At 36.1% G+C, this 15,055-nt stretch overlaps 1 protein-coding gene across 1 annotated transcript in view; it reads left to right on the forward strand.

Annotated features, from left to right (window-relative positions):
• Positions 1-15,055, forward strand: part of LOC132113928 (GPI ethanolamine phosphate transferase 2-like) — a 103,163-nt gene that overhangs the window by 15,835 nt on the left and 72,273 nt on the right. Inside the window, exon 5 of the mRNA XM_059521985.1 lies at positions 10,763-10,901. Within this exon, the coding sequence (XP_059377968.1) occupies positions 10,763-10,901 (139 nt within the window). The remainder of the gene's footprint in view (positions 1-10,762; positions 10,902-15,055) is intronic.

Here is a 15,055-nt window from a genome sequence, read left to right on the forward strand (position 1 = left end):
AACTGCACATATAATATCTTACTTACATCGTGACTACGTGTATCGTTTGGCATTGAGTGAATTCTTACTGTGTCATGCTGAATGCGTGAGAGTTAGCAGCCCTGTATTTATTTATACATTTCTTTATTAATGTATTTTTTAGGTATCATATTATTTGCACACAGGAGCATTATCTGACCCGGCTCCTCCTGACTGCAGAAGCAGGTTTACAAGCCACAACATTTACAATGTTTTTCATTTTAAAAAATGATTTATATGATAGAGCACAAATCAGTATATCTTATAGGATTTTGAGTCTGCAGACCAACCAGACCAGACCCTATGGTCCTAAATAAATAAACATCTGCTTGAAAGTAATGATTTCCCCTTATGAACAATAACATTTCCATACACGATAAAAGTTCTTCGCGGTTTCTTGGTTTGACTGATTTGAGCATCCATAAACCATAATAAACATAGGCATTTATAGCGATTCCTATATAGAAAAATCACTTACTGCCCTCCAGCTGCATTACATGCCACATCATTAACATCATGTGCAAACAACCTGGTAAAAGCTCACTGTATTTTGTAAAGTAGAGTATTATGAGAGAGAGGGTCTGAGGGAGTGTGATTACCTGCATCTGATACAGCATACATTCTTCAGCTCAATCTCATATTCAGAATAAAACATTAGTTTGAATGTCCTCTGAGGAAAGCGATATCTTTGTTGTACTGTCCTTTCATTTGTTAAGGGGGATTTCTGATGACAGCTGCTCAGTGCATCTTAAAAGCTGTTATTAAAGTCTGCACGAAATAAAAATTTTCCAAATTAATTTTGTTAGCGCCCGTTGCTAGTCCTGAAGTGAACAATATATCCATGTAAATTAATCCACTGAAAAAAAGAAAAAAAAAATCGTAATAATCTTTAATCATAATCTTAACATTTGCTTCAGTTCTGGAATGACATTCCTTCTCTGATGAGGTCAGTTTGAATGTTTGGGCCATGGCTTTGCTAGTGAGAGACGAGAGGCGGAGCACCAACATAAAACCCCGCCCTCTATTCAATATTACGTTTCAGTTGGAAATATGTCACTATACTGGTGTCCCATTCACATGGACTTTAAAAGTAAAAATAACTTCTGTTTCAGTCTCTTTCGGTATAATTCTTTACTGCTGACTCGTAAAACACACACACACACACAGTTTCCCAATACTAAATACTACTATATATATATATACATATATACACAAATATTATTTATTGAATGATAAACAACAACAACAGCCATCATAATAGTTTCTAGACGATTCAGTAAAAAGTACAAAGGCAGCGCTCTGATGTAGGGCATTAAAGTTACGAAAAATATAACATGATGAGATTTTGCCCTCAGCCAAAACTATTTGCTCTGGAACATATAATAGATTAATGAGACCAAAGACTGCCCATTAGAATTACCCAAATTAATCATAAATCATGTTTGACCACTAAAGAGACATTAGAGCGACTGAGAAATTCCAGAAGATTTGGCCGATGTGAGGCTACTCTCGGTGGGTTCATGAGTGCTGAACGCTGACACCCTGGAGCTCACATCTCTGAAAACGTCCAAGCTAATTTTGAAACCGACGTTATCTTTATTAACAAATGGCATAGTTGAAGTGTAAACAAGTGCATCATCGACCTAAAAAACTCTTAAAACTACATTCTGTGACACACAAACAATATTATTTTTACATTTTAGTGGATTGAAATACATGAGAAATACAGGAAGTGGAGTGTGTGTGTGTGTATATATATATATATATATATATATATATATATATATATATATATATATATATATATATATATATATATATATATATAGTACAGACCAAAAGTTTGGACTAGGCGGCAAGGAAGTCGACCGGAAGTTGAAGTCGGCCGCGTGCCGCCATCTTGTAGCAGAACTTCACATGCATTAGCATTCCCATTGACTCCCATTCATTTTGGCGTCACTTTGACAGCGAATAACTTTACATCTGAGGTGTTTAAAGACTCCGTTTGTCCATTATTTATTTCTAAAGATACACGTCAATGTATAAAGGGCTCCATTACCTTCTATGTTACATTATGGCCCCGTATATACAGTTTTTATAAAAATAGGCTAACAATTGCGTCATAACCACTCGACTCTCTGTCGCATTACCGTACAGACAGGAGGAGAAGCTCGCAGGCAATTAACTTAATGTTTGTTTTATTTAAGGCAATAATTTTTGTATGGTTTTAAGTTTAACTAACAATAGTAACCCTGGTTTCATGACCACTTGTCTCAGTGTTTTTAATAAGTGAAAAAATCCTATGAATAACATTTTTAAGTGGACCACAAAAAGTAAAGAAAACAAATAAACTCATAAAAAAAATTATGACATGATCACACGTTAGTGCTGTTGACTTCAATTCCAGTGTCCATTTCTGGAACTCTGGAACTCTCCAACTTTAAAATAAATCCTTTTTAAGCCTCAACTATTTATTCTTGTTATCTAGGTTATCTGACAGTAATCTGTGCCTTGGCTTTACAGCTGAGGATGACTAAAAGTCTGTTTTAATTAGAAATGCACTTCCTATTTGCCTCCACACCAACAATGGCCAAAATTGGGTGTTTTGGGATGGCATGTCCATTTTCCAAGTTCCTCCAACTTGTTAGGGGTGCTTTTGAATCACTAGCAGAGCCAGGATTTTTATTGTAGGTGGGCCTCCAGAAAACTGGATGGGCCAGTAAAAATACCCCCCCCCCCCATTTTTTTTAAAAATAAATAAACGGGTTTCCTTTCATCTTTGTTCCAGAGCTTTTCTGCGGGACTGAGGACAGCAACTTGTATGGCTGTCCTCAGCTCAGTGATGAAGTGGACAATTTGCTGAATTTAAAATAAAATAAGCTGCTTTGTTTTGTTTTACGTTTCATATTAGCAAAACTGTCTGTGTCTGTCTTGAATGAATAACGTTCGCCAACGCCATTCATTTCATTGGATCACTTGCTGGTGATGATGCAGAGTCCACACGTGGGGTAGAAGCCGCTGATTGGCTGAGAAGCTTTCACTCAAAGCTTTCCTCGGGGTGCTTATTGGATGAACCGCTAGAATGAAAATCACTCACTACTCATAGGCCTGGGCCAAAATGGGTGGGCCTGGGCCCAATGGTAGCGCCAAGACTGTTTTGAATAATGTTTTCTTGTTCATTTCAGACTACAGCATGAAATGATGTCTGGGATTACAGCTTCCTGCTATTGCTATCAGATTTTCTTGCCTCAAAACAGAGTTTCTGTATTGTAGTTCAATAGGAAATTGATTCCTATCTGATATCTGTTTGAATTCTGCTCTTTGTGGAATTGATTGAATGTAACAGAGGGAAGAGAAGGAAATCAACTTGTGAGATTCCCTGGTGGGCTGTATCGAGCCAGATGTTTTGTACTGCTGACTAATGCCGTTACACTAAAAATGATTTATATGAGAGAGCACAAATCAGTATATCCTATAGGATTTTGAGTCTGCAGACCAACCAGACCAGACCCTATGGTCCTAAATAAATAAACATCTGCTTGACAGTAATGATTGAGAGCCAGGATGTGAGTGTTTCACTCATGTACATTGTTGTTCACCATGTTTCACCAGATGAAGTCGTTTACTATTGCTGAAGTTTCTTTGAATTTCCAAGAATAATTTTTGATAGCTATGTTTATATTGTAATGTTCAAGATGATCACTTACTGGACTAATGCTATTTAGGTTTATGTGATTATCCACACATTATTGTATTTTTTTTTTTTTTTAAATCATGCTTAAATACAAGTATCAAATATAATCATCAGGCTTTTGAGAAATGTCTGTTTGTTCTTTTATATTGCATTGCAGTGAATGTTTTGAAACTGCATAGCGTTGATCATCAAAATTTAAGCATTTAAATCTGAAATCTCATCTTACTAAGAAATATTATTGACAGAGGTAGAGTGAAAACTGATATTTATATAATTGTCTTTTGTGTAAACAGTCAGCTATACTATTACAAGCTGTCAGAAGCTTTATAAATATCAGCATCTGAAAGAAATTAAATATTTTTGCTCAGTCTGTCTGAATAAAACGCAGATGTTTTCTGCCCTGTTTTCTCTCTATATCATACTTCTGTATATGAGCCATAGAAAACATACAAACTAAATTTTAAAGATTTAAGATTTTAAACAGTTCTTGTTTCGTTTCTGGACATGACATAAAGCCTCACTCTTTCTCTGACTGATTCTCTAAGTGAAGTATTCATCAGGCTGAATCGTGTACCTGAATCGTGGATCCTGCTGCCACACATCCTTGTGTTCTCTTACTCACACTTCTCTTTCTGTCTTCCCTTTATCTCTCATTACCTGTGAAACACACAGTGCAGGTCTCCCTCCCCTGAGATCAGTGGGTCAGTTCTTCTCCTCTGGTCTTCTTTTAACCAGCCTGTTTTCTTTTGATCTGCTCCACATACGTGGCGTGGGTGGTCCTTTTTCATCCATGTACAAGCAGAAGAAAGAGGCCATGAGAGATGTTCATCCTCCAAGGGCCTCGGAGGTGCTTTCTGTCCTGTCAGGAGTCTCACTCACTGATTGTGTGTTGTATAGAGTGTATACTTTAGTTCTTATTGCATAAAATGTGGCTATGGTGCAAACTCAGATTCTGTTCACTGTAGTCATATAAGCTCTACTGCTGCCTCCATGACCACTTAGTGTCATGTTTAATATCAGAACGGCAAAAGATCATCATAAAATCAGCATTAGTGTTGCCTTTAGATCCACCACCAATAGTTACAGAAGTGATTTTGACAGCTCCATTTTTGTCTTAAGATGAACTTTTAGGCTTCCAGGAAGAGCAGACGGTGTTGAGTGATGTCATATCTGCATCTTTGACCGGTCCTCATGCCATAAAAGCCACATACACTCAGCAAAGGTTCAATAATGTACCGGTGAAAACTGCTTTTCATGCAGTTACTGTACAGTAAATATGGATTGAAGCTTACAAGATTCACTCCTAATCACTCCTACTTGGTAGGAATGTTTTTGAAGGAAGTTTTTGCACACCAAGGCTGCATTCAGTTGATCAAAAATATGGTAAATAGTAATATTGTGAATTATTATTATTATTATTACAATTGAAAATAACATTTCCATTTGAATCTATTTTAAAATGTAATTAATTCCCGTGATCAAAGCAGAATTTTCAGCATCATTCCTCTAGTCTTCAGTGTCACATGATCCTTCAGAAATCATTCTAATATGCTGATTTGCTGCTCAAGAAACATTATTATTATAATCAATGTTGAAAACAGTTCATATGTTTGTAGAAGCTAAAGCCCCTTTCACACTGCACGTTGGTCCCATAAACTTGCCGGAACATTGCCTTCTGTGTGAACGCAAACACGTCCCGGGATTGATTCTGGGATCGATCCCGGGTTGGGGACCTAGTAACATTGTTGGGTTCAGTTCTGGAATGAGCTCTGTGTGAACAAAAGGCAGAACAAATGCCGTGTCGTAGTGATGACGTACGTTATAGTGCGACTCTTTTACTGGGTGTTTTGAAGGTAGATCAATGTCTGCTACAAAAAAATGTGCAAGCTGTAATGAAGCAGAGATCAATTAGCTCCTCACTATCTGCGCTGAAGCTGAGATCGTTCGCCAGCTTAAGTGAAAGTTAACGTTTAAGGGACCTTTAAGGCTTGTGTGTGAACACACGCACATATTCCGGGAATTCACTGGCAGTGTGAAACGGGCAAAATCTAGCGACCCGGGAACAATTGCCACGACACATTACCTGTGTATTTTCTGGAATCGCAGTGTGAAAGGGGCATATGATTCTTTGATGAATAGAAAGTTAAAAATATTTGAAACAGCAATGTTTTGCAACAATAAAAATGTCTTTACTTTTGATCCATTTAATGCATCCATTATGATTTTTTTTTTCTTATTGACCCCAGACTAATAAGCCGTAGAGTACAAACGGCAGAAGAAAATCCTTTAAAAATGCAAATTCAGCCAAACTAGACATTGTGTTTCTCCTCTTTGAAGGCCGGTAGAGAAATGGTTTTAGATGTTTTTGTGATCCTGCTCAAAGCCCAATCACATAGACGCCCAACAGGCGTTTTAAACTAAAAAGAACAGAAAACAAGACTCAAATGTGCGTCATTTGTTGTTGAGGTAAATGTCTTGTTAGTTTCACTTTCATATGTTCCTGTTGTCATGGCATAGAGGCTCTGAGGGTCTCTAAAAGCCCCTCTGCTGTCACAAGCATCATTGATTATTATACATTACTCATTAGACGCACTGAGGTGTTTCAAAGCTGTTGAATCATACACGATCTTACTATTTGACATCTGCAATTACACAGAACTGTGATGCTGTTGGACAGATGCGATTCAGTTTAACATGTTCATCCTGTGACATCCTGTTTATATCTCTTGTGTTGTGATGATAAGTTTGTATTTGTCATTTGTGGACTGAGCTGACGGCCCTCGCATAGTAACCATGAACATTAATGAGATTTCTCACATTTCCGTCTCTCTCTTGCTTTCTGTTTGTTTGTTTTTATGTCTTTTTGTATCATTCACATTTTTGGTAACAGCATGCCAGTGGTTTGCTACAGGATTTAGTTTTTCCCCAAAACTTATATTATAACAGTCTTTCTTTCTTAACAAACTGCATAGTAATTGTAATTTTAACTGTATTATATTAAACTTAGATAACATGAGTTAATGCATTAGGTATCATGAGATAACCTAATAATTAGCAATAATTTATTACATTTGTTAATTGTAGTTAATTTTATTTTTATATACAACTGTAGCATTTCAAGTTTTACATTTATAATGTATTCGTTTTTATGATATAATATACAATGTAAAATAAATAAAACATTTGATAAATGAGATTTCTAATAACATATTATGAAAAACACATTTTATTACACATTTTACTTTGTGTATTTTAAATGATGATATTATTATATTTTTACAAAATGTATATTATATTTTAATGCAATTACAACTAATAATATAATGCATCATTTAACAACAACAACATGATGCAAATGATATTAATAATTATTATTATTAGTAGAAGTATTAAATGCTTTATTATTACAGTCAATCTAATAGTACAAAAATTATATCTTATTATAATGCAATAACAACAACAACATGATAAAGGAAGCCGTGGATTTCAGCCTAGTCACAGTAGAAGATCTTGTCTTCAGTCGCTGGCGTGTGCTCTTCGGGACCCAGCGCTGCATTCGGCATCTTTGTACTGAGGTTGTTCACTGAAGTGGGAGTTTAGATTATATCCTGTTATTCCCACTCAAACCGATGTATGTTGTATAAATTACAACTCTTTGGACAATTTGAATATAATGTTATGCTTTAATTTCCTGTCCTCCTTTTCCAAGTCCATATCCCTCCTGTGAAGACGAGATTTGAGACCGTAAATTATGCCACACTTTTATACATTCACCCACACTGGTTTCTTGTGTCTACTCTGTATAATTACATGCAAATCTCTCATTTGCCTCATGTTGGGACTCAGTATCCATAGAGGAAGTGGTCATGTTTGCTGTTAGATGATTTTACAATGCATATCCTGAGCGAGCGCGTTTTCCCGCAATGAAAACTGCTGCATTGCAGAGACCTTGGACGTTTAGCTCTGTTTAAATTGAAACTGTATGTTAACTGAATGCCATTGAAAGCCAGTTATTTAAATGAATGAGTGCTTGCCGTGACCCGTGCTGACTCATCTGGCTACTTGTTCTTTCTCAGATCCTTTTAGTCCAGAATGGCTTAAAATACTCTCTTTACAGTCTCTTTCAAGTGCAGTTCGGTCTGTACATGATAACTGTGCCCCAGAGCATCATGGGCAAAGTTCCTAGCTCAAGGACAGACTTCTGCATGTCACTTATATTGATGCCTACAACACTAGTTCACCTAAGTAGTTAATATTAGTAGTTAATATCAATACTAATAGCTAATATTATTCATATTATTTGTTTGGTTTTCTTTCTTTTTTTTACATATACATTTCGAGTTCTTAAGTTATATTGTTATTAGGGCTGGTAAGTGATAAATTTTTTTATCAAATTAATCAGGATTTAAACATCGTTCCACATCCATGTGAGCTTATTTCTTCAAAAGGAGACATTTATGGACATTCATGCGGCTCACAGTAAAGACACACATACTGATGTGGAAGGACGTCTATAGTTTTTAAATCCCAATGCTTTCATACAAAGCTAACGAGGAGGTAAAAAAAAAATCACCATAAGCGTGGTCCCAACGACTTGTCAGTGTTATTTTAGTAACATGCAAATACTTTTATAGTAGGCCTATTTATTAATATTCTAAATAAACTTTTGTTTTTTAAGTTTTCTTTTGCCTTTTAGTTTGTTTGAGTTATTTTACTATGTGCTTTTGACATTTTTATTAGCTAGTTTTTAATATTTCTAAATAGCCTTAATTGATTTTAGTTTTGTTTTAGTTTTTCAGTTCATTTACATTTATTTTTATTTATTTCAGTAAGCTGTCAAGGCAACATTACATTTCAGATTTGAGTGTATTTTGAATGAATAGTTTCAGTTAACAATAGTGTCGACATGAGTTGAAGTTCTCATATGACATTTGTCGAAGCTGTTATTTACTGACAATTTACTGAAAATCGCCTCAAAAGAAAAATCAAATCAATTGGTCTTTCACATCAAACCTGTATTATACTGTATTGCATTTTGACGTGCCAAATTTGAATATGCCCATATCATATGCACGTGATATTTAAAGAGGAAAGAATAGAAAAAGATTAGAATTCAGAGTTTCTTTTGCTGTGTTCCACAGAAGAAAGAGAGTCGTAGAGTTCAGAACGACGTGAGGGTGAGTAAATAATGACTCGCTTTAGCTGAACTATTCATTTAAGCCATCTGTAATTCTTCAAGGTTTGTTGGAAAGCCCCCCGCAGCTATTAAAATAGCAGGGGGCATCTTTCATTCTTTTACCTTTTTCACTTTTTATTTGTCTCAAACCAAATCACTCTTTTCTGAAGTAGTTTCCTAATAGTCAGTTGGTACATAAGACAGTGTTTGAGTCAGCCACGTTGGTCTGTAAGAGCCCATCAAATCACTGAGATAACTTCACACACATCTCTAGTTTATTGCTCTCGTTTCCCTCAAGAAGTCTACAAGATTTTAAAAGAACTCCCAGTGGTTGCTTCATGTTGAATTAATTTTCAAAGCACCTTTAATGTTGCCTTTCTTTATTAGTTTTGTTCTGCATTTAAGTCTTCTACATGAAATCATAAAGGTAAATGCTCTATTTTCAAAGTATTTTTATGGTTAGATGCAGATATCCATGAGGATAAGAGTACATCATGTTATAAAGGAGGGAAAGAAAAAATGCTTTATATTCTTATAAGTTATAAATTTTCCTTGCTTTGTTGTTCTTTATCATTAACTGCGATGTGAACACTGTGTTACAGTCCGAGACTCGTCCGTCTCCATTACTGGTCCCTATTGACTTCCATAGTATTATTATTTTTTTTCATACTATGGAAGTCAGTGGCTACCAACAACTTCTGTTTGATCACCAGCATTCCTCACAATATCTTCTTTTACATTCGACTGAAGAAAGAAATTCATACAAATTTAGAACAACATGAGGTTGGTTAAATAATGACAGAATTTTCATTTTGGGGTGTACTGTCCCTTCAGTGTATAATGGATTACACAAGGAATGGTTTAGCTTTTACTTGACAGTGATGGGTTGGTCAATCACAGCATATTAGGAATTTCCTGAGCTAATTTACAGTTAGCTTTTTTCCGCTGCCGTGACTTAAATCACACCTGTCAATACACGCTATTATTTCACCACACCGCTGGCGGATATTAGGTTAGCAAGTTAGGCGGCGTTTTCAGATGGCTTTATTCACAGTGCTTGTCATTAGCGTGCATTAACTTGGCTGGGAGGGAAGGCTAGTCATTAGCGTTCATTTAGTGGGCTCATGAATATTTGAATCACTGCGAGCAGAGGAGTCGTTGTTAGCGTAGCATCATTAGTGTTAGCGGCAGTGAGAACGTTTGGAGCGATGAGCGGCCAGCTGCGAGCACAGGGCCCAGGAGTGTGTGAAGGACGGCTGTTTATAGTGTGTGTACAGCTTCAGAGTGCCACTGAAGGACTTTTTGATGAGAAACAGAGCTGATCGTCCCCATGTCCCTGATGACAGAGAGAGAGCGACGTGTTCCCAGCGGCTTAGCACTAAGAACTCAGTGATTTGCTCCAGTGGAGAGAAGAGTATTCCAGCATCTCTCCCACGCTCTCACTCCTCTTGTGCACATACGCAGACAAACAAATATAAACAAACCATAGAGCGGGATCTGTGAAAAACTTCAATATGGAAGCCCGTTTCCGCCATTAATAAGAAATAAAACAAGGTAATTGCAACTTTTTATCTCACAATTCCAACTTTACTTCTCAGAATTGCGAGTTATAAAGTCAGAATTATGAGATAAAACTTATTTTTATTTTTTATTCAGTGGCGGAAATGGGCTTCCACAAATCAATCACTTTCTATGAAGTCCATTTTTATTTATAAAAATATTAAATATTAACAATTTATACATAAATATAATTAATTTAATTTATAATTTAATTATAATGTAATTATTTACATTAATAATTAAACATAAATCTATTAAAATATAATATTTATTTTTGTGTAATAATTATAATTTTGTGTGTTTGTGTGATTCAGGAATCTGAAGGGACATTGCCCAACTTACTGGTTCTGTGTGGAGATCACGGCATGTCTGAAACCGGCAGCCACGGCGGGTCTTCAGAACCGGAAATAAACACGCCCCTTGTGCTCATCAGCCCCGCCTTCAGGAGGAAAGGTGAGTAGCACCGACAGGTGAATATTTCAGCCCGTTGGTGGGTGTTCTCTGAAGAATGCTCTGTATTTAAAGATTTGACTGTTCGATTGTCAGAAAACCCTATGTTAGCAAAAGGTGTTTTAAAGAAAAGGTTCCTCATATTAAAATCCTCCATCAGACGTAAAGGTTATGCAATATTTTGGATGCTCCTCTATCGATTTTTCCAAAGTTTCTTTGAAACTGACGTTATTTTAAGCCTGTTCTCTGTATTTGATGCCTTTGTTCTTCAATAAAGTATTGGCCAGGCCTCTCACAGTTAAGCTGTCTCCAATGATTGCCATATGACATATATCACAGCTAAACAAGGCCAGTGGTCTTATAGTCCTCTGTCTCCTGCAAAGAAGCTTTATGCACAATAAACATGTTTGTACATCAGTCCCTAGACGTGGCTGAAGTGATGCTTTTTCATCTTTATCTTGCTTTAAATCAAACAAATAAAAACCAGCATATTCATCAATGCAATTAAGAGTCTAAATGTGTTGCTGATGCACCAGTTAATGATGTTCTTTACCCTTTACTGCAAAAGCTGAAGAAAGGGGAAGCTACACTACTTCTGTACACAGAACTGAGTCTCACAGAATCAAAGGTCTGTTTCAGCAAATGCTCCGTAGCGATTACGTGTAAGCCAACAACACAGAACAATGCTTTAAAAAAAAAAAGTTGCATTTTCCAGATCAGCGTTAATGACTGTGCAAGATATTCTTAGAATGTGCAAAGCTGTGTGCTTCTGTTCATCTGTTTGGGAGTTATTTCAGCCATTCTTGCATTTTAAATCATTGGCAAGAGCACAAAATATGATCTGCTTTTGTTAGAGCTTAAAGTGTAGACATTTTTTTATTTTTTACATTATTAAGACCGTATCTCCAAAGTACTGATGAAGGACAGTTATTCCACAAAAAAGAGCCTGCTGTGTTTCACTTTTTCTATGCTTGCACATTTGCAATTATTTGCATTCTTTGATTGCATTTTTAGTCCCCCTCACTAGTTTTCTCATGATCATTTCCACCATCTCTGATCCTCACAATTGTAGGTTTGATGGTTTGCATTAATTTAATAAAAATTACTCTTCATTTAGTGTTTTTTTCTGGTTTCAAATGTTGACTTTTCAATCCAGTCAGTTCACATCAGATAAAATCAAGTACATTTTATTACTTTTTATTCAAAGTATGTCATTATTTTTTAAAGTCCTCAAATCATGTTTAATAATATTTTATGATTAAGTTTTTATGGGCAAGGTGCTTTTGTTTGTTTTTGTAAGGAGTTTCTTACTCTCACCTAGGCTGCTTTTATTGGATCAAAAATACAGTAAAAATGTAAAATAATATTATTATGATTTGAAATATGTTTTCTATTTAATTATATTTTAAAATGTAATTTTATTCTAGTAATGCAAAGCTGAATTTTCTGTCACATTATTCCAGTCTTCAGTGTCACATGATCCTTCAGAAATCATTGTAATGCTATGCTAATAATAGTAGTAATAATTTTAATTTCTTGTTATTATGAATGTTTTGTGTGTGTGTGTGTGTGCGTGTGTGTGTGTGTGTGTGTATATGTGTGTAAAAAAATATTATCCTTCTTTTGAATATTAGAATTCTTTGATGAACAAAGTACAAAAAAAAAAAAAAAAAAAAAAACACACATTCTTACTGACCACAAACTTTTCAACAGCGGTGTACAAAGTAAAATTTCTACTGTAAGCTTTTCTAGGTGCTCTTCCTTATATGTCCTACATAGACTCATCTAGTTGTTTGCTACACATTAAATCACAAATGTCTATCCAATTGTGAGTTGCTTGATAATTCTACAGCCCGATTTATCTCTGTCTTATAATATAAGGCAATAATTAACTTTTTCCGTACTATTTTATAATGGATTAATTAGCATTGAGTCCAGTGTGTAATTGATTGTGACACACACACACACAGAGCTGGCGCAGCGGTTGTCACACTTATAATGTGATGCAGTACACGCAGTGAGCACATGATGCACTCATAACCACGTGTGGACAAACACACACACACACAGACACGCACTATACTCAAGCCCCAGAGTGTGAAAATCTATGAGAGATGCTCATTATCCACTTCTGCTCATCCCAATATTCTATCCCTCTTTTTCTCTCCGAAATGAAAGTGTGGAGTGGCAAAGAAACTGTCTACACCAGACTGTTAGGGTGAATGTGATAATTGTTTCTTTTCCTGCCTGATCTATTTTTGTGAACTCTTGTTCATTTATACACAGACACACAATCACACCAGCTTTCTCTTGCACCACACTGTTTTTATTTAAAGATGAGCTCATATCTCACCCACTGCATGCGATGCTTTCATGCTTACCTCATCGTCTATCATACCGCTGTAGCCGCAGTTAAAACCAGAGCCATCCAGAGAGACACAGCAGACTTGTTAATAAGCAGTTGAATTATTTATTTATTTTTTATTTTTGTATATGCATAAGCTTAACCTGAATCATCTTTGGATTTCCTTTGGATTCCTGCATTGCAAATTGAGTCTTTGGAACCATTCATATGAGTGATTAAATTCAGTCAGATTTAACAGTTGATTTCAGATGTTTTTAAAGGATATGCATGATTCTTTTTGTGCACAGCCAGCGAGGACAACGCAAAAGCAACGCAGCCTCATTCAGCTAAATTCTAGATGCATTTTTGAGTTAGCGCTACAGATTCATCAGTAGCACAGCGCACGAAACACTCACTTAATCAAACGCTGTTGTCTGTCTGTGAGGAATATATTATAGATTAAGTCTGTATAAATAATTTTAATTTAGTGTCATCAACTTCCTGCCAGAGATGAAGTCAGGATTCATGAACTAAAATGTATATGTCTTCATTTTGGGTGTCAGTTTGCAGAAAAAGCACTGAAACAAGAACGAAAGTAGTAGAAAAAGTTTGGATGGATGGAGGGATAGATGGATGGATATAAACTGATGAATGAATGGATGGGTGGATAGATAGATGTACAGTCGTGGCCAAAAGTTTTGAGAATTACATAAATATTGGAAATTGGAAAAGTTGCTGCTTAAGTTTTTATAATAGCAATTTGCATATACTCCAGAATGTTATGAAGAGTGATCAGATGAATTGCATAGTCCTTCTTTGCCATGAAAATTAACTTAATCCCAAAAAAACCTTTCCACTGCATTTCTTGCTGTCATTAAAGGACCTGCTGAGATCATTTCAGTAATCGTCTTGTTAACTCAGGTGAGAATGTTGACGAGCACAAGGCTGGAGATCATTATGTCAGGCTGATTGGGTTAGAATGGCAGACTTGACATGTTAAAAGGAGGGTGATGCTTGAAATCATTGTTCTTCTATTGTTGACCATGGTGACCTGCAAAGAAACGCGTGCAGCCATCATTGCGTTGCATAAAAATGGCTTCACAGGCAAGGATATTGTGGCTACTAAGATTGCACCTAAATCAACAATTTATAGGATCATCAAGAACGTCAAGGAAAGAGGTTCAATTCTTGTAAAGAAGGCTTCAGGGTGTCCAAGAAAGTCCAGCAATCAGGATCGTCTCCTAAAGAGGATTCAGCTGCGGGATCGGAGTGCCACCAGCGATGGAGCACCGTGCCACAAGGCAAAAGTGATAACTAAGTGGCTCGGGGACCAGAATGTTGAAATTTTGGGTCCATGGCCTGGAAACTCCCCAGATCTTAATCCCATTGAGAACTTGTGGTCAATCCTCAAGAGGCGGGTGGACAAACAAAAACCCACTAATTCTGATAAACTCCAAGAAGTGATTATGAAAGAATGGGTTGCTATCAGTCAGGATTTGGCACAGAAGTTGATTGAGAGGATGCCCAGTCGAATTGCAGAGGTCCTGAAAAAGAAGGGCCAACACTGCAAATACTGACTCTTTGCATAAATGTCATGTAATTGTCGATAAAAGCCTTTGAAACGTATGAAGTGCTTGTAATTTTATTTCAGTACATCACAGAGACAACTGAAACAAAGATCTAAAAGCAGTTTACCAGCAAACTTTTTGAAAACTAATATTTATGTAATTCTCAAAACTTTTGGCTACGACTGTATAAATGGATGACAGATGGATGAACAGATGGATTAATTGTGTAGAGATTGATGGATGGA

The sequence above is a fragment of the Carassius carassius genome, chromosome 33 (genome assembly GCF_963082965.1).
Source record: "Carassius carassius chromosome 33, fCarCar2.1, whole genome shotgun sequence".
NCBI classification, from domain to species: domain Eukaryota; kingdom Metazoa; phylum Chordata; class Actinopteri; order Cypriniformes; family Cyprinidae; genus Carassius; species Carassius carassius.